Source organism: Vicugna pacos, chromosome 4 (assembly GCF_048564905.1).
Source record: "Vicugna pacos chromosome 4, VicPac4, whole genome shotgun sequence".
Lineage (NCBI taxonomy): Eukaryota > Metazoa > Chordata > Mammalia > Artiodactyla > Camelidae > Vicugna > Vicugna pacos.
In genome coordinates this window covers 35458116-35482393 of record NC_132990.1, presented here as the reverse complement: position 1 = coordinate 35482393, position 24278 = coordinate 35458116, and the positions used below count along the sequence as shown (strand labels likewise).

Sequence of the window (24278 nt, the reverse complement as noted above, 5' to 3'; positions counted from 1 at the left end):
AGAGAATTTGTTAGATATTTATTTATCAAGTAAGCCTTTCAGTTACTAAGTCAGAGCTGGACCAAGTTCCTGGATATCATGGCTCTACCAGACTATTTGAGCCCCTAGGTCAGTGATTCTTAATCTTTGATGGCCTTCAAAGTGCCTGGTTTCTACTTGAGATGTGCTGCTTCAGCACCTGCAGGGATGCTGGCCCAGGCACTTCTTTGCAGGAGACGGAAAGCAGAATTTTGCAGGTGGTTACTATCTGTTCTGGAAGTTGAAAACATCTACCCTCGGGATATGTGCAGTATTTGCCCCTTTGGGTCTTGTTGAGGCCAAAGGAGTAGCTTCAGTAACAGGACACTCGGGCCTGGATGCTGTGGAATTCTAAGTACTGGACTCTTGCTCTCAAGCCTCCACACACCTTAGTTCCACGAGAGAATTGCTAGTAATATGTTAACAGCAGTTAACTTACCATTTATTGACGCATAGTGTCACTTGCCAACAGTCTATATCCAGTTCTCAAGCGTTAGCGATACTAAAAGCACTCATATAGGTAACATTGGCCATTTATATATAAGTTGTCTGGACTCAAGTATAATGTATGTTTGACACTTCTGCAGTTTCCACCAACAGTGGTTGAAGGAATGGACTCTGGAGTTAGATCTGCCTAATTTTGAATTCCAGGCCCACCAATAATCGATCATATGTGTCTCCATGGGAAAAACTTTAAAACTCTGCACATCTGCAAAATGGGCATATTGCTCAACTCAGAGAAACAGATAATCTATAAATGCATCTAGCCTAGGTGGGTGCTTATAAATGTAGCAGCAATTTTATTTCACACAGATAGTCCGAGTGTTCATCTAATTTTAGTCACTGGCATTCATGCTAAAGATAGAAATTGCGTTAATGCTTTACACTTCCGTTTACGTTCCCCGTCTTCCTCAGAGTGAAAGCCCAGGTCCTCTAGGTGCTGTGTGATGTGTCCCTCCTGCCTCTCACTCGCTCACCGCCATTGTCTCCCTCACTGACTCTGATACAGCTGCATTTGTGCCATTTCTTGTTCATTAAAACACCAGGCACATTTACCTCAGGGCCTTTGCATGTGTCACTTTCTCTGGTTGGAATGTTCTTCCATCAGATATGAACACCTCTTTGGGTCTCTGCTCAAATGTTTCTGATCAGTGAAGCTACTCTATATAAAATAGCACCCATTCCAGACACTCCTTATTCTTCTTACTTAGGTTTTTTGTTTGTTTGCTTGGCAGTTACTACCATTTGTCATATTATGTACTTTCCTGTTTGTTTGTAATTGTCTGCTTTCCTTCCATAAGGCCAGGGGATTTTGTCTGTTTTGTTCACTGCTGCATCTCCAGAGCTTAGAACTGGGCTTACCACATAAGGACTTAGTAAGTGTCTGTTAAATTAATAAACGAAAGACCTTTATTTGCCACTCAGAAACTAATGACTTAATCATTTAAGTAACAAATATCCACTGACCACATACCTTCTGTAAGGTATTGTTCTAGGTGCTGTTGGAAACAAAGAGTTTTAAGATATGGTCCCTCCTCTTAAGGAGCTTACAGCCTAGATTTGGAAATATGAGCTACCAAAATGATAAAAAAGAAATAAGACAATACAAAAATAACTAAAAATATAAGGTAGAGAATAAAGAGCATAGATATTGAGATAAATCAGAAGTCAAAGGAGAAAGGCAATCTTTGCATAGGGTAGGCGGAGAAGGTTTCTCATAAAATGTGAACAAATCCTTAAGAAATGGTAGATTGTGATTGGTGGGGTACTGAGGGGCAGGCAGCAGTGAACAGATGTGGAGGAGTAGTCAGTAAAGACCTGCAGGTTCACTAGAGGGCATTGGGCAGCCCGGTGTGGGTGGGTTCTCAAAGACAAAAGTGGGAATTGAGATTGTGGACAGCTTTGCAAGCTGTTCAGGAGTTAGGGCTGGTGGCACGGGACTAGGGCACTGAGGAGGGAGTGACAGCATTGGAGGCTGGGCCACAGTGATGTCTTCAGATGATGCATCTGCTCATGTAAAGGAGGACTGAACCTGGAGTTGTTTGCCAATAGAGGAGGCTGTGGAGACAGGCCAGGCTCAGGGCATGGGAGATGGAGCCACACATCAGACAGGAAGGCTGGCCTTGAAAATCAACTCTTGATTACACAGAGGCTGATTAGAGAGCTTGGGGATTATCCAGACCTGTTGTGGCATTTTATCTTTCTTATATTAATCGTTAGTTTTGTGGTGATTTCATGGCTCATTGGCACCTTTAACCAGATAAGGGTGAAACCTAGTCTTTTAAAACTTTTCTCAACCCCCCATTTCGAAATTGGTTTGCTGGAGACTTGGATCCAGAGCTTTTATAAATATTTAAAAAATAAACATTATGAGCATGAATGTTAATGTTTTATAAACATTAATTACATCAGGCTGCCTATTGGTCAAGATTACTTCACATTACCTGCCCATCCCCAGAGTGCCCAGAGGACTCTCTCCTATAAACTGTTTCACTGTCTTACTACAGTGCTCTCAAGTGTGTTTTGCTTAGAAACTGCTCCACTGGCAAGGTGTAATACCAGAGTCAAACAAATGTTTGGCTAGTCTCTGAGGTCATGTCAGGTCAATGGACTACTGCTTGCGCCTGTGAGAATGATCTATTTGTGTCTGTTTTGAGACATGGCCTGCTCCCGCTTCCCCAAACCAAAGTGATCGAGGCAGAGCACTTTGAGTGTGAATTTCTTAGCTTGTTGCCTCAACTTTTTGGGTGTTAATAGCCTATGTGATGGACGTGACTTTAATTTCTCAAACATATTAGAATATTCTAGTTATGATTTGGACTCTTGGAGAGCTATCAAATATAGAATTATGGTTCTTACAATTTCATTGACAGTTGAATAAAAAACTCTTTGCATAAAAAGGAAGGAAGCCCCTTCAACGTTTTGAACCTAAGTAAGAATGAAAAAAATGCATTCACAGAAAAAGCCCATTAAGATCTGCTTTCCAGGAGGCAATGAATGGTGCAGTATTCTGTGTAGCTTTCCCTTCCATTCTGATTTTGCTGTAAGTGGCTGTCCCAAACTTTAGAACTTCAGCATGGCTCTCCTGAAGCTTAGTAGGGCTGACTTGGATTGAGATTAATTATCTCTTTGTTGGATGAGGTAGGACTGGGACTCAGGTACCTGGGGATGGTTATCAAATAACATAAGCATAAAGCAGGCAGAATCACATGAAAAATCTCTTGCCTGTCACTCCTGAACTCTATTGCACATGATAAATTGTACTCCCAAGTTTCTTTGTTAGAGTATTATAATTATTGAGTAATTTAAAGGTAGCCTCTTCTGGCTGTTTTCATTTAAAGGTTTGCAAGCAATTAATAAGAAATAGAAATGAAATAGGTGGCACCACTGAGTTAAGTCTCTTTCCCCAAACCAGGCACCACCGACTTTGTACTTTTCATAGCAATTTGATTAATTTTATAGGTTTTAGAGAAATTAATTTTACAACAGAAGTAAAAGCTAAATTTTACTTATAAAGAACTTTTAAATTCTATTTCTGTAATTTGTACTGAGTATGAGACATTTGGTTAATAAAACTTTAGTGCTTTACAAACACAGACACAGACAAACTAGGGGTAATCTCATTATGATGTAAATTGATCAACATTTCTAGATAAAATTCCACACCTAGTATCTTCCCAGAAAATTTATATGTAACGTAGATTTTTAAGTGAATGTTCTAAAATTTCCTGAAACTTATTTTATTTTTCTGTGTACTAAATGGAGTAATTAATTTCTTTTGCTTTTTTTTTGAATAGAGGAGTTGTTAAAAGCTTTTTGCTTTTTTCCCCCTTTGCTTTGTTTTTTAAATAGAGGAGTTGTTAAATCCAATATATATACCCTTATAGCAATAAATGTTCATGGAACTTAGAAAAATGGAAATCTGTCGTGTTGTAGAATCTGTGATCTAAAATGGCTTTAAAAACACTTTTGCTTTTACTGAGTATTTGGTAACTTCCAAAAGACTCGAGTCTTTCTCATCACAGGCTAAATGCATGGATTTTTCTCTTTCACTTTTTAACTATCAACATGCTCAATGCTAGGTTTAAAAACCAGTGTTACGTGTTCTGTCCCTGAAATAACTAAGAGTTGGTTTTCTCAAACTTTGTTTGAAAAAAGTCACTGGTTGAGCTGAGTTTATGCTTGAAAAATTTCACCCCAGAAGGATAATATTTTTGGAAAGGAGAGAAAACAGGGCTTTGAATGGAAGCGTGTGTGTAACTGAAGAGGAGGGCGAGGCAGTTGTAACTGACAGGTCCCTTCTGTGGTGCAGAAGCCACCATTACAGTAACATTAAGCTGCACTCAGTTAGGCAGTTTCTCTACTTGTGTCTTGACTTGAAAACATTTGAAATTCAGGAACTGTGATCCTGTAACCAGAAAGGAACATTAAAACGTGTTAAGTGAGGAAGTCCACTGATCTTTAAACTGTTTCATCTTTAGTCAGGAACAGACATATCAGAAAGATTTTAAGAAAATGTTTCAAAACACCAACAATCCACAGGGACAAACTGAAAAAAAAAAAAGGAAAACAGTACATTGAAATTCTGCATCTGGTTGACATTTAAATAAAGCTGCCAGAGTACAAACAAATTTCAGGACGACAACTCTAGCGACATATTTTTAAAAGAGAGTGCAGAAAAAAAAGTTTGGCTGAGCAAATCTTAACACCACATGTAAGGGAACCATCAATATTTATTACATTATAGATTTGCCAAATGATGCGGAGCATCTGGGAATACTAGCAAGAATGCCATAACTGGAACTTGATGATGTGCTTTCATATATTGGACTGTGTGCTGAGGCCAGTTCTAGTTCTTTTGGAAAAGATAAGCCAAGTCTATTGACTTGCAGCTCTTAAGTAGATGAAAGTTAAGTGTACAGATGTCTGCATGCACTGGGCAAACTGGGATGAAGGAAAACCATAGAAAAAGAAACAATGACAACAAAAATCCCTGTTCTTTGAGCTTCTGTTCTTGAGGTCTGTCAGTGTAAATAAGAGGTAGGTGAAGATGTCTTAGGCTGGGCTCAAGATGTTTCCTGGGCAAAGAGTAAAATTCTCTGAGTGTGGAGGAGTCCAACAGGGTCATAGATCTAAAACCAAAGCTGAGGTTAAACTCTCTGCTAAAGTAACTAAATCTAGGCCCTTACAGTGTAAGAATTCTAAACCTTTTGGAGCAGTAATTAATTACTGTGTGTTTAAGGTGGTTAGAAAAGCAGGCTACACTAGAAAGGCAGGAATTCAGTTTCTAGACTCTAGAATCTAGAGCCATGGTTCACTTCTGCCACTTCTGTCTCTGGTTCCAGTCCACTGGCATCAAGCCAAGTGCTCAAATAATGAATACTTTGCTGGAATGATTTATCACAAAGTTGTGAATTCTAGAAGGTATCAGATCTGAGGCCCAAGAAATACATCCAGTTCATATAATTAAATCTTACCTACTCAGTCAATGGGGCTGCAGCTTTAATTGACAGAAATGCAGTGGGCTTTTTGGAGTATTCTGAGGAAGGAGGGGCAGAAAGAATGGCCCATGACAACTGTTAAATCCAGCTCATGGATATATAGATATCGTATATCCATATGGGTGTATGAATAGCATGGATATTATACTGTTGGAGTATTCTAATGGATATTATACTATTTGGCCAGATTTTGTGTATTGTTTAACATTTCTATTATTAAAAGTGTAAGAAAAAGAAAGAAAGAGAAAAGAGCTCAGCTGGATACCATCTGACTGAGATAAGAGAGTTAAAGATGAACCTGTTCTTTCCTGCACAATAGCACAAAGTTTCTTTGGAAGAAAAATGAAAAGCCTTTGGGTTAACCTGTTTATTTAGCAAGGTTTTATTCTTTCTGCATCCCTCCTGCTTTTCAAAGTGAGAATAATATTTCCTTCTCAACGCTTCTGCAGGGATAAAGAAATCTACAGAAGCATCCCAAAGCTTTGTTCCCTGTTGGCCAACACTGAAGTTTTTATTTGGCTAATGAAGGAACAAAATGGCAGCTTCATTTGAGAGAATAGTATTGCTTGAACAACCGTTAATACAACAGCACAATGTTTCCCTCAGTGGCCTTTCACAGCCATCATCTTATTTGATCTTGCCAACTTGCTTCCCAGGGCATGATGTTCCTGATTTGACAAACAAAGACCTCATTAATACCTTATGCTCAAAATACCTTATGATTTTCAAAGAATTCCAGTTTTTTTTCTATTTTGAACTTAGAAGTATGAGTCAGAACCCCCCAGAGAAGCACAAGACCCCCCCCAATCTCCCTTTCCTCGGCTGATGACCCTTCAGACTTCCAAATCGATCACTGTTCGCTACGCACCACCGACTCCACCTGGAAAAGAGGGTGGGAGGGCGCGAGGATTTCACTCTGCAGGTGCGCGGTGCTGCTGGGGTTCCCGCGGGGCCCCGCGCCTCTGGGTCTCAGTTGGGTCCGTCCCACAGCGCCCCCGCGCGGCCTCTTGCGGCAGGGAGGACGCACCCACTACAAGTTGGGGGAAGCTGGGTCCTTGGGCAGCGGCCCCGCGCCGGGGGTCTTGGCATTTGGCAGTGCAATCCGCTGGGGACCACTAGACGCTGTGGGAGGATCAAAGCATTCTTGCGTGGCCTGAAGCACCGGGGTTGCAGTTTTGTTAGCCTGGCCTTACATCACCAATAAATTTTCTGCAAAAGAAGGGGCAGGGGTGGAGGGCTAAGGGGCGCTTGGTGGCCAGGAAGTGGGGACAGGAGTTTCTTGAACCTGCGCTCCCGCCGCGCTAAATCAGTGTGAAGCAAGTGACATCTCCCCTCAGTCTTCCCCTCTTCAAACTGAACTGCTTATCTCCGTTGTTTAGCACACCCGCCTGCTCTCTGGGGTCAGCCTTTTCAAAGAGTATTTCCATTTGGCTCTTAAAGTTTATGTAGCACTTTGTTATAGGGGGCGCGCCCTCAAATTGGGCTTTCGTCTCTCCCTGTCCCTTCTCTCCCCTCCCCACGCACCTCCATGGAAAAACCTTCACACTAGCCTTTCCCATTTTCTCACTCCACCCCAAAGTATTTAAATAGTATGGGAAGGAACTTAAGAAGTGATCTGATTCAACTTCAAGACTTTCAGTTTGCAGAGTAGACAATTGAAGCCTCAAGGAGTGATGGTGAGTAAATTGGCCCAAGGTTGAGGGATACTTTAGTTGGTAAAAGCAGGGCTAGAACAGGAGAATCCCTGGAGAGTCTTACTACTTTTTTTCACTACTTATTTCATAGACAGAAAGAATCCCTGAACTGTCTCAAGCAGGTCAAATACTTTATAGAAGTGTCTGTGTTTTTGCCAGTTGGCTTCAAGACCAGAGCTTATACTTCAGTCACTTGGATATATGGATGGGTCACTTACTATCCATATTAAAGTGAAGACAGAGCCAAGTACAGTTTGATCCTCTCTTCTCAGCCACTTCCCTCCCCACCCCCAATCCATCACGACATGCATCTGTACTGTGCATGTCACACTGTTGGAATCTTCTACTAGGTTGGGGTAAAGCTTGACCATAGGGATGCTTCTGGTAGAAATTGGGAGGAATTCCTCCTGCCAACAAGGACACTTTTCAGAGAAACTGCTGTTGGCTAACAGCAAAGGAAATATTTTGTCCTTCTCCAGAGCCCAAACTCAGACCCCAGAGGGACCATATCATACAGGACAGAGCTGGGGAGGCCTGTTTGAGTCCCCTGGTAATTTTTTTTTTTTACTTAAAAATCCAGCCATATAGACCTAATATAGAAGCCACAGGATCAGGGAACCTTGGTGATATATGAGAACCCTCTTTGTCACTTGAATGGATCCCCATTGGGTCTGGGCTCTGGGGAACTGCATCTTTTGTGAAACTACTCCACGTCCCCACCTTTTACTAGTTGACACTTTTTGGTTTTGTTATCACATTTTGGACTAGGATTTTGATTAGATAGGATCAATAACAGAAGTATGCGGGAACAGAAATGTCACCAAGATGTCGAAATCAACACCAAAGTTTGTTTCTAATTCTTTTTCCTCCCTCCTCTTTCTGTCCTTCTTGGACTTCTTCATGTCCTTGAACTTACTACCTGAATTACAGGAGTTAACATTTGTTATAGTTGTTAATATTTGAGAGAGAACTTGGACACCACTGAATTTTACTCCTCACTTTAGTCAAAGAACTTGAGGCCCAGAAAGGTGAAAAGATTGCCCAGTGGCTCCTCCACACAGATGAATTAAATTTTCACCATAGTGCCACAACACAAGCACATTGTTTTCCTCTTCCTCTCTTAATTCCTCTCTACTTGGTAGTAGGACTGTGGTATGGAGTGATTTAAGTGTGGATAAAATCTGCCCCCTGGAAATGTTAAGCCCCAATGTGGGATGGGAGTAGGGGTGGACAACTCCCAGGATTAAGGGTTTACTGTCTGGGTTAATCATGAGGCCCTCTGGGGGCTGCAGGGGGGCCCTGAGCAGGAGCTCTGTGTGTGCTTGGCTTCCTGATGTGGCAGCAAGCCCCACGCCCTCTGATGGCTGCCTTTCATAGCAAGGACACTGTTCCTGGGGTGGAACCCTGGTCCCCCTACAACCCTGAGTCTCTATCTCCCCTGACAGCCATTTGGAATGGGTATTGAGAAGTTAAGGAGGCCTGCAGTTGCCTCATCTCATAGCTGCTACTTGACCCCCAAGTGAATTGAGCCACATTCCCCAGAATGGAGGATGCAAGCTGCCCAGGGTTTGGGGCAGGCCGGCTGGCAGATCCTTCTACGTGCTAGTGCTGTAGGATTGCATCACAAACCAGGCATCTGATTCCACATTGCGCTGCAAAGGGCACATTTTTGTTTGATGAATTGTGTGAAGACACTGAGGTGGAGGGAATAGTTACTGTGGCCCCTTGGGTCCCACGCAGTCACTATGGAGCTGTCCCCCTAGCAAGCCCCGTGAACTTCTCTGAGATCCATTTTCCTCCCCATTTGTAAAATGAGGGGGAGTGGACTAAGCGCGTCCCTTTCTGTCACATATGCCTGTGATTTAAAGCCTGCTTCCCACGGAGGCGGGATGAGATCCCAGATCGCATTGTCTTTTTTTGTTCAGCTTCTCTGTTTTTGGACACGCAGAACAGGGAAAGGGAGAATTCTAAAGCCTCTCGAAGAACAGTTATCTTCTGCAAACTGCCTAATCCTCCCCACCCCCTCGTCCCCATTGCTTATGACAGGTCGTATATTTGATTACGCAAAGCAAATTGGGAAATCGTATCTCCGCAATCCCATCTGGGATTATTTATTTCGCCGCGTCCGCAGCCGGTCAAAATTGTGAGACGATACAATGTTAAAAGGAGTTTACCGCGCGAGGAGGTGGACTGAGTTCTTTTTCTGAAGAAACCAGAGCCATAACCGGTTACAGCTCCAAAAGTCATTCATCAGTGCAGCGCTGCGTCAGGTGATGTAGCGAGGCGATTCAGACTGGCGGTGGAGGGCAGGCCTCATGTCCAGGCCTCCGCAGCTGGAAAGTCGGGCGGGGTCGGAGGAAATTGGCCTCGAAGCTCCCAGCCTCCCGCTCTTTGCAAGCCAGTTCGTTGGGTTAAAATGGTAAAACTAATACAACAACAACAACAATAACACCACCACCACCACCACCACCCCCAAATACTGAATGTTCAGTGTGGGCGGGTCACCGAGCCAGGGGGTCTCCGCACATCATATCCTTTAAGGTTAACTCCATTTTGCAGTTGTGGAAAGTGAGGCACCGAGGGAGTAAGGATCCTCCTCGCTATCCCCCAGCCAAGGAGCAGCAGATCGGGCATTTTAAGCCCCCGTGTGCCAGGCCGAAACGCGGGCGCTCGGCCTCCAAGCCATATTGCACTCGCGGAGCCTGGGCCCCAAAACCCGCCCAGGGCCCGCTCCACGCGGGGCCTCAGTGATCGCGGCGGGAGGTGGCCGGGCTGGGCTGGAGAAGCTAAGCGCCCTGGAGTCGGACCCCAGCCGGTGTGGCCACGCGGAGGGAGGCGGCGGGGGCCGACCGGCTGGGATTCTTAGCAAGGAATTGATGGGTCAGCTCGGGCCAACTTGAAACCAGCTCCCCACCACTTTATTTTTTTTTGAGAATAAAAAAGAAAGTCCCACCCTTCCCTCGCCTCATTTAGGGAGAGGAGAGGAGACAGGAAGAGAAGTAAGGAGGGAAGGAGGGAGGGGGAGAGAGAGACAGAGAGAAACAGAAACTCCTCCCCTGTACCCGTTTTCCTGCCTTTTTTTTTTCCTTCAGGTTCCCACGCTTGACTCGCTAAATGGGGGGGGGGGGGGGTTCCGCACCGCACGTGTCCGAGCTGCACGAGAAAGGGAAGGGGTGTAGAGTGAGAGAGGTTTGGGGGAAAGGGGGAGGGAGGCAGAGGGAGAAAAGGGGACCCCCCCCCCCCCGCCCCGGCCCCGCGCCAGCCTGCTCAGAGAGAAGCAGCCCCGCGGCCGCCCCCATCAAGCGGGACTGGCAGAGTCAACCGCGGCCCCGCTGCCTCGTAATTTACAAGAGGGACGCTGAATTGCACTTTGTAATTTGGTGTAGGTTTACAAGCCAAAAGGACTTCTGTTTCCTCACCTAACAGGTCCTCAATCACCTCCTGACCCCTTTTAGGAGAGGGACCTGGAAAAAGGAGCTATATTCCTTGCGCCCTCCCAAGCTTTTTGTCAAGCTTGGGAGGCAGAGGTGGCCGTCCGTCTGTCCTGTGGCCGCACGGGCTGCAGCCGCTGTATAAAAGAAACGTTTTTTGAGCTCCTACTATGTGAAGACATTCTATCTTCATTATTACCGAATCTTCACAACGACAGGCCAAGAAGGGCCATTCTCCCCATTTTGCAGATGAGGCAACTGAGATGCAGGGAAATAATTGTCCAAGATCCAGTAGTGGGTGGAACAACCATCTTGGTGCCCAGGATCTCCGAGACTCCTAATGCCTCTGAATATTTAGTTTACTAACCGGTTTGTGCAGTCGTAGACCCCATCCCCACCCAGATAATTTCTCCCCTAGTGTTAGAGTTCCTCAGACTTCCTGAAACTTGTCCTGAGATTAAAAACCTCTCTTCCCCCTACCCCCCACCATCTCACCTCTCAGCATTTGGTGGGATCGTGATTTCCTGTGGGTATTCAGGGCCAGAGAATGGAGTGTAATTCAGCTGGATCACTACTACAGCTGCATGTCCCCAAGTATGCAGGTGGTGTGCAGGGAGAATGGGACTAGCGTGGGTGGCACCTGGAAATGGGCAGGGAAGTCTTGAAGAAGCAGTGGAGATGTAGTTTAGATTTCTGATGAGGGGGGCAGGTGTTCAGTGGAAGGAACAGTCCTTGGCTCACCCACCTGGAACCAGGAAGCCCCATACCTCCAGTAAGTTCATGCTTTCCCCGCCTTGAGCCATTCACTGCACAGAAGGTGGGCCTGGCTCTGACTTCTGAGGGCCTTGCTGGCTCCTTGTGCTTCTGGGAGCCTCCTCCACCCTTCTCAGGTGCCCACCTCCTCCCAACTCCTATACCCTGTCCTGGCTTCAGCCCCCACGGTTTACTGTACACAAATCCCACTTGTTTCCTCCTTATATAGCAGCTTTACAATTCCAACTAGTTCAAGAGCTGCCTATCTTGTTTGTTTTCTGTTTAGGAAACAGCTGCTCCTACCCCCTTTCTCCTTCTGTTCCCACCTATTTCCCCTTCTCAACCTAGTTACACCAAATTAGCAAACTTATTATTTTTGTGCCCTTCACCCTTCCCTTTTCCTACTGGTAACCACTAGTTTAGCAAACATTTTTTCTTGATTTTGTTTCTTAATATTCAAAATAACTAGCGAGGACTAATGATTTCATGTTTTCTGCCGCCTCCCCCCCCCCAAGAAATAAATAGAATAAAAACCCAGTCTGCCAGTGTCTTGCACACGCAGCTGGCAGTGGTGGGGGCTTGTAGTTTGTTTACAAGTCCCTGGGCAGAAGCACTGAAATGTCCATTTGCAAAGGCAGAAATGTAACTAGCACGGGGAGACAGAGGACAGCTGGAAGCGCCAGGTATTAAAATCAGAAGGAGTGCAGGTAAATAAAATAAAAACCACAAACTTTTATCAGTTTTTCTATCTTGCAAAGTTTGAGACTTCATAGCAGAGGCTGACCTAGGACCAAGGTGCTTACCAGTCTATAGCCCTCCCACTGCGTGACTCAGGCTTCCTCTTTGAACCTCAGTTCCGTCATTGGAAAAACGGGGATAATAACACACTTCTGCTTTGGTCAAGAATTCAAACGCTGTAACATAGATTAACAAATGCCCATTGATGAGTATAAGAAACTATGCAAAAGGTAAAACTCACTGGTGTTATTAGGTGGTGCCAAATGGGACAAACGAACAAGTCTGCTTGACTCTTTGTCCCGCGTCTGAGCGCGCACAGTTCCTAAGCCGCCCTCAGAGAAGGTCGGAGCAACTCAGCCCCCGACAGGAATAAACGGACCTGTTTCTCTATTCACTGGACATCGAAAGCAGCTCTGGGGAGAAGAACCCGCACAAAGGGAAATCCCAGTGCCTGGTAACTTAGGGAAGAACTTTCTACATCGACAAGGCTTTGGAATGTCTTGCGCGTCAGGCAGATTGCATTACTTTCACAGTAGTAATTCCTAAGCTGCCTTGTTCCCACCTATCTGAGCTTGGTTAACTTCTAACTTTCAGTAATTTCCTTCCTTTAGCAAATATCTATTGCGACCCTACTATGTGCTCAATGCATTGGTACTCAATTTTCTAATCTGACTCCTATACCGATCCTAAGAGGCATTGATTATTTAAAGGTGTAACTAGAAAAGCGTCTGAGTTTAAATTTATTTCAAAAAATGAAATGCAGCATTGAATTAGAAGGCTAATTCCTTCTTTCAGTAAGCTGGAAACGTAACTGTTATTAAACATTTACGTTAAGAGATTTTTGAGGGAGATAGTAGAAAGTCCCCCCCCCCTTATAAATACATTGATGCCTACTAAAAAGTTCTCTTTAAAAAGAGATTCATTTAAAAGATGTGAGTGAATAAATAGCACTTAAATCTCTTAATGGCATATATTTCTACTCTCCCCCAGATCAACTCACAGTAATTCAGATAGCAGAAAAATATGTGACTAGGTGACTTGGTGACCTGCCTGTCTCACGGGCATGGTGAAAGTTAACGGCAACCACTTTGCACTTTGAGGATGAGTGGCGCTTGCCACAAAAGTATCTACAGGTCCTAAATCCGCTAACCCGGTGCCGTGGTGCAAGGTAACCGTTGATTTATTTTTGAAAGAGAAAGTAGGATATCCCCGTGCGCTTCCCTTATTTCCGCACCCCCCTTTGGGTTAATGATTGAGTCGCAGGTCGACTGGTGATGCTGATGACGTTGCCTTTCTGATCTCTGCCTATTCGTCTGCTACCTTTCTTGAGGACGGCACGATTCGGAAGAATATGTCTCTGCTTTTTTCCTAGCCCGCAAGATAAATGGCGTCTTCGCTCCCGCAAGCGCCGTCACACTTCGGTTTTAACCTCGGGACAGACGACCCGGCTGCACAGAAGGCAGCGCAGGAGGATTCTAGCGGAGCGTGGCGGGAGGGGCGCGGCGTGGGGGGCGCGGCCGCCGCCAGGAGGCGGGGAGCGCCGAGCCGAAGCACTCTGGCCAATCAGCGTTCAGACCGCCTGATAACCGGCCAATCAGCGGGCGCAGGGCTCGGGGGCCCGAGCGGATAATACTAGGAAAGGGAGCCGCGACTGGCGACTGCAGCGAGGGGCGCTGCGCCGCACGCAGCTACGTGCGCCTGCCCGCCCTGGGAGCCCAAGATCTGACTTGCTCAAGGTGGCCCAACCTTCCCGCCCAGCTAGGGTCAAAGGAAGATGAAAACAGCCTCAGGGAGGCGAAGCGCCCGGGGTTGCGGAGAACAGACCGGAATTTTGTAGTCTGGGATGTGCGGAGCGAAGTCGCTGAGGATTTGACTTACCTTCTCCATCCCTCTTCTCCCCTACTCCTCATCCAGTGGGCTCCGGGCCTCCAGCTGCCAGCCCCCGGTTTCGTGGCATGGTGTGACGGCCGTGATTTTTGTTTGCAAGCACAGCTAGCAGCAAGGTCCCAGGGCTGGATATCTTTTACCTCGGCTGCTTAGCCCGGGCCTCAGAGTCTTGGTGAGTGCTGTGATGTTGTGGGGGTGTCAGGGAGGGCGAAGACCGTGAATCACCTTTCCTTATGTTTTCTATTTAACTTGCATGTCTTGTCTTAAAGTGCAAATCATGACCGATATACACAGAGCTCACGCGGCTTAGCGCTACGTGGCCGGCTGAAGCATTGCTAATGCTGGACGGCAACTGCAACTTTGTGCCTAGTGTCCCTACGGGGCTCCAATGGCAGCAGAACAACTTTGGGTTTTCGTTGATTAAACCTGGGGTGTGCTGGGGTGGTACTTCGATGGATCTGAAGGGGCCTTTGTGATCAGAAGGAAAAGAATTCTTCTATCGACATTTTAATATTCATCATGGCCAAACTAGTTGGGTCTGGGAAGTCCAACGAGTGACCTAGGCCAGTCTAGTTGGACACAATACTTTTGTATGGGTGATCATTGCATTACCCAGGGACTTGCCCTCAAAGCGTTTGTAAAGCCAGAAAGGGCTGTAGTTAAAGGTCAGGTGTTCACAGAGCACTTAGAATTAATAGATTAAAAACCTTACTGGGTTGTGGATCCATGGGGGTGGGGGAGGGCAAGATACAAGAAACGGCATGTGTGGTCTGCATGTGAAGGACATGCAGAGAACTGGGCTCCTCAAGGGGTCGGACGGAGGTGGGCAGACCAGGAGCTCTGGGACCAAGGCCTGGGGACGATGCCTGACGGCGGTCGGTGGCTCTTTGGGTCTTTTCGTGTCTCTCCAGAACGCAGGCGACTGAGCGTAGGCCCGGACGAAGGGTGGTGCGCCATGGCGGGCCGGCAGACAGGTCCCGCCATGGACTGGGAGATCGACGTGGAGAGCCTGGAGCTGGAGGAAGACGGTCGCGGGACGCCGTCGCCAACGCCGCCAGGGCCCAGCCCGCCCCCCGCCGATGGGGACGGCGAGGAGGACGACGACGCAGAGGAGGATGACGACGACGATGCGGAGGACGAGGGCGACGGCGAGGAGGCGGGAGCGTCCCTCGGGGTGCCGGGCAGGCCGGAGCAGCCGGGTTTCCTGGCGCATAGGCCTCCTCCCGCGCCGCAGGCTTTGCAGGCGCCGGCCGGGGCCCCGGAGCGCGGCGCGAACGCGGGCGGCGCTGCGGAGCCGCGCAAGCTGAGCCGCACGCCCAAGTGCGCGCGCTGCCGCAACCACGGTGTAGTGTCCTGCCTCAAGGGCCATAAGCGCTTCTGCCGCTGGCGGGATTGCCAGTGCGCCAACTGCCTGCTGGTGGTGGAGCGGCAGCGCGTCATGGCCGCTCAGGTGGCGCTCCGGAGGCAGCAGGCCACCGAGGTGCGTACCCGTCGGCCGGCTCTTGCCCCGCTGAGGTGCCTGGGGCCGCCATGGGGGTCCGGAGTCCGAGGGGCAGGCTCCGCACACACCCGGGGCCCGGGCTTTGAGGTCCCTGGCACGTCCTCGGAAGGATGGTGAGGACACCTCTCTGGCCACGCTGGCCTGCAGAGGTCCAGGGTCCTAGGAGGGAGGAAGCCCTGGCCATCGCTGGGGAACTTGGCAGAAAAGATTGTGTATTGAGAAGCAGGCAGAGAGGCCCTGAAAGTGGTTAGTCTCATTTCGACATCACGAGAAAGATGTTTTATTTCTAGTTTTTATATTTAACATTTATTTTGGTGGTGTTCCGGGGAGGAGGACAGCGGTGGATGAAGTGCACGACGTCCACTGCGATGCTCGTCGCTGTATTGCCCGCGCTGAACGCGAGAAAGAGCCACGCAGCACGTAGTGCTCACGGCGCTTCCGCTGTCACGGGCCGTTTAGGAGAGAGAGAACGTGCTGCCTGTTTTACAGATGAGACCGAAAGTGTCGTGGGAAGTTAGCTTCTGGCCGTGAGAACTACCGAAGAACCGGTGGACGGATCTCTGCCGTTTCCCACGGTGGAGCTACTGCTGTGAGGAGAGCCTGGGTTTTCTTTAAGGGAGAGGCTCCTCCTGAACCTCGGACTGTCTCTGCAGAAGAGCGGTCAGAACGAGGAAGGCCGCGCGGGACACCTCCCAGATTCGGGGTGTGGGAGGATTTTTGATTTTAGTTTTCGGTGAGAAGGGGCTCGGGAGTGGGTCACCGTACACACGGGAGGCAGTGACCTTAATGGGAAGCCTCCCAAGGGCTCGGAGAGCGCAGGGCACTGAATGCCTGAGGCGGTCCTGGGCCTTGGGCCTCGGCGTCCTCCCATGTGCGGCGTGTTGCACTGTGGGCTCTGCGTTCCCTCAGGCTCCCTGAGGCCTGCTGGTTGGGATGCGGGCGTAGGATGGCGGTGCTGGAGGGAGCAAAGGTGGGGTCCTCTTGTCCTGCGTCACCTGCGGGCTCCGAGGGTTTTGTTTGCCTTCAGGTGCCCCATTGTCTCAGTGAAGGATAGTGAGTTTTTAGCCAGACCTGAAAAGTTTTGAGTTTTCTCGCTCAACTCCCTGCACCCTGTCCCATCCTTCCTACTTCGGGGAGAAACCAGCCCCAGGTCATAGGCCACTTTCGGATCTCAGGCACCTTGGGCTCTAGCCTGGGCTCTGAGGACGCAGCGGTCCGAGGCACATCTCTCTTTCACGGCTAGGCACCTACCCTCTCGTCCACTGTGGGTTTCATCTCCCAGGATGTCTCCCCGCTTCTGGCTGCAGGCTGGATCTGGGGTAACTCTAGAAAAGCGACCCCAGAGAAAGCTGGGTTGCTGCTCACCAGTTGGAGGCTTTGGACAGGTCATTGTTCTGGAATTAAGGGATGCTGACGTTAGTTCGTTTAGAATCATTTTCACATGGGATAGGAAAATAAATACATTTAGACCAGGGAGAGTTGCTGATGTCTCTTCCTTCTCCCATCTCTCCTGTTTTTGTTTTTTTTTTTTTCGTTTCTTTTCAGGGCATTATTGATTATGTTTCTTGTACTTACAGGACAAGAAAGGTCTTTCTGGGAAACAGAATAATTTCGAGCGCAAAGCCGTCTATCAGAGGCAAGTCAGGGCACCCAGTTTGCTGGCCAAAAGCATTTTAGAAGGTAAAGCAATGCAAAATTATCCTTTGACCTTTTAAACCATGTTCTGAGGAATTCTCTTTATTCAGGCATGTGGTGTTTTCACTAACCTGTGAAGGAGCAATCTGAAGGAAAAATACATCTTACTGTAAAGTTTTGCTTTAGGAGGGAAATCAGGATGTGGGAAAATAAATCTTAACCTCCTGAGGTTTTTGTCATAGGTAATTTTGTCTTCTGCTTTGTAGTTAATGGGTTAACATGAAGTGCATGTGAAATTTGCCCTAGTGTGAGGGATGTGCAGATACACTGCCAAGTGATCCCAGAGCAGATGTCCTGGAAGGAAATAAATTAAAAAAAAATCTTTAGTTGTATTTGGAGCTCAGTAGAGTGAGTCAAGTAAGGAGTTTAACAGCTACCCACACTAGTAAAGGCTTCTAGTCTGGGCAATCCAGCCTTTAATCCCACTCTTTTTCATTGTACTGTTTTCCTCTCTGGATTATCTTCTTAAATTGCAGTTATTCAGCACTTCATTTTACTATTTTTTAGTTGAGATTGTAGAATCTGGAAAAGGTTTTGAATCACACAAGAGAAGTGGAGGTTGAACTTGAAAAGAATGAAGCCTCTCTCCGTGTGTTTGCTTTCTTAAAGCCTAGGATGCATTAGTTTTTCTTAAAATATTACTGGTTTTTAAAAGCATCTCTGTATGGGTATGGAATTTATTTATTGACCTATAAATAATATATTGACTAAATTCCACCATTGAAAGAAAACGAAAGTTTATATTTGTGGTAGTCACTGCTGCTTCATAAGATTCAGGTAGAAAAGCAGTTTTTTTTTTAAAGTAGACATTTGAATTTTGTTTTCTTGTTTTATGGCTTCTGAATTGAGTATTTTCTAGACAGGTTTTAAAGTTTGTTCATGTCTTACCCTGTGCTGTGTGTACTTCCGAACTTAGGATGGTTTCTTATGCATTCAAAATGAATTTGGTTACAAACTGGGTAAACAGATTTATAACCATAGGGACCACAGTGGTAAATTGAAATTGCGCCAAAGCAACTTGAGAAGTGGGAGGACTAAATGGAATAGAAAATAAGTAAATAACTTCCTGGCAAAAATTTACCATAGAAATGGGAACATTAATTTTCAAATTTTATTTTATTTGCAAATGAGTATGATGGGTTTGTCACTATGTAAACACAAACATCACAATGGATTCTTCAAACAAATTTGATAGTGCTGAATGCTTGAGGATGATGAAATACTCAAAGTATTTTATGCCACCAGGAATTGTATTTATGTTACACTAATCTTTGTCTTTGACTTTGTCCCTATTCATAAAGTGTATGATGATTTAATCTGTGTTCTAGTGATTGCTTGTTCAACCATTTTTGTATCTGGCCAACATAATTAGTACTTGTGAAAAATGTTTTAGACCAGTTATTTTCAATGTAGCAGGGTATCTCCCACCTTTGCTGGTTTGTACTAAGAGTCAGAAGTAGGGGTAGGGGCCTGGTTAAATTGTTCACTGCAGAGTCTGACTAGTTAAAGCTCTTTTCAATTTTCTGTACTTCTCTGTTTCCTTAAGTCTTTTCTCTTTTTCTCCTCACTAATCTGCTTTCTCTTTTTTCCTAGTTCTCCTTGGATTTTTCTACAACTGTAACAATGTATACATAATGAGCCATCTTTAGAAAATAAAAGTGACGTCAGCTCTAGGTATAGATGTCTTTTTTAATAATGGAAAAAGATGACATGGATAGTGTTAAACTTGATTGAAATAAGATGAGCAGCCTTATCCCTTAATGTATAGGATCCTGGGAAGAATATTAAAATTTCAGCCAGTAAACTAATGCCTGTCAAAGAAAACAAACAAATACGTAACAACAAAAACAACAATAACAAAAAATTACATTATGGATATCCTTCCCCCAAAAGGATCTATTTGAAATTGAACCCATACTTTTGTTCCTGTATGAAAATAACAGTGATATGGAACTGTAAATAACTGTTCTGCCAGTCTGCAGTGTTTCTTTTGCCTTCTGGATTTCCAGGTTTTTCCTCATTAGATGTTAATCTCTTTCATGTGCAATGCTTATTTTAGGCTACCGCCCTCTTCCAGCAGAGACTTATATGGGAGGGAGTTTACCGCTCCCTCCCCCAGTAAGTGACCGGATGAGGAAGAGGCGGGCCTTTGCAGATAAAGAGTTGGAGAACATCATGCTGGAGAGAGAATATAAAGAGAGGGAGATGTTGGAAGCATCCCAAGCTGCTGCCTTGTTCCTGCCCAACCGCATGGTACATGGTCCTGAGTACAACTCCTACAAAAGTGCCTACGGTCCCAGCCCGGTGGAACCACCAGGCAAAGACTTCTGCAACTTTCTCCCCACCTGCCTTGATTTAACCATGCAGTATTCGGGGTCTGGGAATATGGAACTAATTTCTTCCAACGTCAGTGTGGCCACGACTTACAGACAATATCCCCTGTCCTCGAGATTTTTAGTTTGGCCCAAGTGTGGCCCCATTAGTGACACCCTCCTCTACCAGCAATGCCTGCTAAATGCTACCACGTCAGTTCAGGCCCTGAAGCCTGGGGCCAGCTGGGACTTGAAGGGAGTACGACTCCAGGATGGACTTGGAGCAGAACACGATCTGATGCCACCAAAATTGGAGGGCTCTCTGGTGCTACCTCACACTCTTGAGGGCCAGACCCCTAGAAATGACCTTCAGGGTCACCTAGCTGTCCCCGAAAGGTCTGCATTCTCCCCACCCCGACGGAATTTCTCGCCGATTGTTGACGCGGACTCCCTGGCAGCTCAAGGGCACGTCTTAACCAAGATCAGCAAAGAAAGCACCAAGCACCCTCTACCACTTAAACATAATCCATTCCACTCATTATTCCAGCAAACTCTTAATGACAAATCAGGTCCTGAATTGAAAACATCATCTGTCAAAGACGCCTTTGAAGAAGCCCCTAAGAAACCCAGAGAGTGTTTAGTCAAGGAGAACCAGAAGTACACATTTACAATAGATAGATGCGCCAAAGACCTTTTCGTAGCCAAACAAGTTGGAACAAAACTCTCAGTGAATGAACCCCTGTCATTTTCTGTTGAGTCTATTCTTAAGAGGCCTTCATCTGCCATCACTCACGTCTCCCAGTGAAAGGCTGCTTAAATGGAAAGCTGGATTTTCTGCAGTCTCAGAGGATTCTTAACCAGTCACTAATTTTTTTTTTAAAGAAAAAGATGTTTGTATCAAGAAATTTCTAATGTAAATGATGGTGATTTAAAAAAATTCTATTTGTATGCATGTACTTTCCCTCAGCACATAAATATATTTAAACTTAAGATGGAAATTGCTTATGTGCAAATTGTCAAGTTTCAGGTTTTACCTAGCATTTCAAAAAGCAATAAAATTGACACTGTCTTCTAAAAGACCGAGTATTTGCTGAAGTAAATAGTTTCTTTGTCTAGGTGAAAAAGCTAGTGTCCATGAAATGTGTTCTTTATTTTTCTATGTTCTGTGTATTTTCAAGGGCTCTTAATGGTTGCTGGGGGCCACAGGAGAATGCGTATAATGCTTTAGTTGTGCATTTTGGAGGCTATTTAAAATTAGCTATTCAAGACTGAGGCAAAAGTAACTCTAAGGAGAACATATGGAAGATTATTATGTTTATAGAATCTTCATTTCATGTGATTGGACAAAGCTGAATTAATCTGAAGAGCAATCAAGTGTGATATCATTTATATGATGACGTGGGTTCTTGGAAGGGATCTCTCAACTCTCTGGGTCCCAGTTCCTTCCCCAATGGGGTTGTGTGTGCGGGACCTCAGGCTGCCTTTCCAGGTTGAACGTTGATCCTATGACTTTCAGGTGGCTGGGGGCCACAGAGCAGGTTCTCTTCTAAGGTGCAGTCAGTTCAAACCATGATGGTACGTGATTGAACCCCCTTTCAGCTCCTTGTTACTTTGCTATTTTCTAGGGACTGGTGACGGCAGGCATTTATGGGAGTCTCAGCTTTATGTGCGTCACATTTTCACCAGCATCAAAGGTTTTCAGCGTCACTCTCTTCCAAGAGAAAAACATTGACTGTTCCAATTGCTTCAGTGGACAGTTGCTGAAACCTGCAGATGTTTTGTCAGAGTGTAAGGGTGGCTTCTTGATTCTTAAAACTTTCCCCTCGGTTTTAAGTTCATTATCATCCTATTCTGCTCAACAAGATGTTAACTGTTGTTCTATACGATTGACAGAGTGAGAGTAAGACATGTATCAAAGTGTGAAATTCATCCCTGAAGATCTCACCTGTGGACCTCGAATCAAATTATAAGATGTTATAGTCATTTCAGCACAGAAGATAATGAGCCAAATTTCCCGCCTATAAGTTTGCCATGAAGTGAAGTTTTACTTCCAGCTCTCCTCTTGTCTGGGTAACAAGACCACTAGGTGGGCATGTGGAATGTGCCAAGAAATTTAGCGGTTTGAAGAGTTTCTTTCTTGCTCTGGAAAAGATTACAAATTATTTTAAAATGATCTTTTTGCTACTGATGAGCTCATGTAAGTCTCAAGGGGTTCTCTGAGTTGTTGTTTAAAATTAGCATCAATTTCAAAAACAACAAGCCAAACTGTAGACTGATTTTCAGTTTGTACTTGTAAAGTAATACTTGGTTTTGTTGAGTCAAATTTAGTTATTTTTACTATTGCAAAAGCCAGAGTGAATGGAAATTTGCCAGAGAAAGCGGGCAGAGAGCCCAATAACTGTTGAAGATTATCATTAAGTGGAAAAATATTTTCCAGCCACGAAGCCCTGGGGTCAGAGACAGAACCTCCCTGCAGTGCCCCTCTGCCCCTACTGCACAGCGCCCCGCCCCAGTCATCTTTGTTTTACCTATATAGTTATTAATTTTTATTTTTCTATCAGGAATTTATTTTTTATGTTAAGTGTAAACTTAGCATTGTACCTAATTACTGTAGAGGTAATGAGGGAAAACGCATTAGAATAAACCTACATAAAAAATCCCATTGACAAGGCTTTAACAATCCAAACATAGATTTGTCTCTTTTTCTTACTCTATTTTAGTATTTGGAATACATACATTTGTCAACATTTTTACCCTTTTGTGTTCAGTGAACACTTTGTATGTCTTTTCTGTCCTCTCTATATGTCATTTTAATCTCATTAAGTGAATCCAGTTGGCTGTGGGTGTTAGTGGTTTTTCTCACATTACCAGTGACCAGAGTTTTTATTGTTTTTGAACATTTATGAGGGTCAGTACTTTCCTTGGCGAATTTATTATCATGCCGTGCATTAGTTCTGCTCTAATGATGAATTCTTGGAACTGCAGACCTACCAAATCTACCATCAGCCCCTCAGTGAGAGCGTTGTGCTTGCTTCTTTGCTGCTTTTACTTATTCTGCTTTCATAAAAGCTACTATTTGGCTATTTACAGTCTTCAAAGAACACTGTCAGTGACATACTGGATGAAAATTGTGGTGTAAGAATTTTTTATGTTCAAGACAATAGATGGATTTGGCTTTAATCATTCTCAAGAACTTAATAGTAAAACACGGACCTTTCCCTCAGTTTGACTCACAGTACAATAATGCAGCTTTAATAACATGTTTTCCTTCCGTCTCAACTGATCAAGCAGTTCTGAATAGTTTACAACAGTGCGTCTTTACCTTTATGGACAATGAATCACCTGGGAATCTTGGTAAGTGCAGATTCTGATTCCGTAGGTCTGGGATGGGCCTGAGCTTCTGCATTTCTAACAAACTCCCAAGGGGATGTGGCGGCTGCTGCTCTTCAGACCAGGCTTTGAGTAGCAAATGTTTACACCATTTCTGTTACTTTAACGCACATTTAATACACTTGTGGATTTTGGCCTCTAATGCAATAGAGTTATTGTGAATAATTTAATATACATAAATAATTTAAAAAACATTTCCCTCCAAACCCATAGAATGTACACCACCAAGAGTGAACCCTAATGTAAACCATGGACTTGGGGTGACTATGATGTGACAAGGAAGATTCATCAGTTATAACTTACATCCCACTCGGGTGGGGATATCTATCGATAATGGGGAGGCTCTGCCTGTGTGGGGTAGGGGAACATGGGAAATCTCTGTACTTTCAATTTTTCTGTGAACCTAAAACTATTCTAAAAAAAGTAAAGTCAGTTAAAGAGTTCCCTTTCTCTCTAGCCCTTTGGTGGCATAAGTAGGAGAAGACCTAGGCAAAGTCATGAAGTCAACAAGTTGCTTCTCTTCTCTCTTATTTTAAACTTAGAAGTTGTTGAGTTTGGTTAAAAATAACATATTTCTCTTTTTTTTAAACTGAAGTATAGTCAGTTACAATGTGTCAGTTTCTGGTGTACAGCACAATGTCCCAGTCATGCATATACACATATATTCATTTTCATTAAAGTTCATTGTAAAATATTGAATATAGTTCTCTGTGCGATACAGAAGAAATTTGCTTTTTATCTATTTTTATATATAGTGGTTAACCTTTGCAAATCTCAAACTCCTAAATTTATCCCTTCCCACCCCCTTTCCCCTGGTAACCATAAAATTATTTACTGTGTCTGCAAGTCTGTTTCTATTTTGTAGATTAGTTCATAGTGTCACTTTTCTTCTTTTTCTTTCTTTCTTTTTTTTTTTTTTTTTTTAGATTCTACATATGAGTGATGTCATGTGGTATTTTTCTTTCTCTTTCTGGTTTACTTAGAATGATGATCTCTAGGTCCATCCATGTTGCTGCAAATGGCATTATTTTATTCTTTTTTTATTGCTGAGTTGTATTCCATTGTATAAACATATCACAATTTCTTTATCCAGTCATCTGTTGATGAACATTTAGGTTGTGTCCATCTCTTGGCTATTGTATATAGTGCTGCTATGAATGTCGGGGTGTATGTATCTTTTCAAATTAGAGTTCTCTCTGGGTATATACCTAGGAGTAGGATTGCTGTATCATATGGTAAGTCTGTTTTTAGTTTTTTGAGGAATCTCCATACTGTTTTACATAATGGCTTCACCAAACTACATCAGAAAAGGTGCTTGAAATAATTTCTACCCTCTTAAATTTGTTGAGGCTTCTTTT

At 44.8% G+C, this 24278-nt stretch overlaps 1 protein-coding gene across 8 annotated transcripts in view; it reads left to right on the top strand.

The window, feature by feature from the left end:
- The window catches only part of DMRT2 (doublesex and mab-3 related transcription factor 2), a 40860-nt gene extending 20249 nt beyond the window's left edge, over positions 1-20611 (top strand). For 4 of the 8 annotated variants that reach the window (XM_072959553.1, XM_072959555.1, XM_072959552.1 and 1 more), the window contains 2 exons: positions 17101-17203; positions 19278-20611. In XM_072959553.1, the coding sequence (XP_072815654.1) occupies positions 19307-20335 (1029 nt within the window). In that variant the 5' untranslated portion in view covers positions 17101-17203; positions 19278-19306 and the 3' untranslated portion in view covers positions 20336-20611. Of the gene's footprint in view, positions 1-14049; positions 14195-14933; positions 15503-15689; positions 16257-17100; positions 17204-18811; positions 18893-19277 lie in introns of those variants that run through there. The other 4 variants (XM_072959551.1, XM_072959550.1, XM_072959556.1 and 1 more) reach the window with 3 other exon arrangements.
- The last annotated feature ends 3667 nt before the right edge of the window (positions 20612-24278 follow it).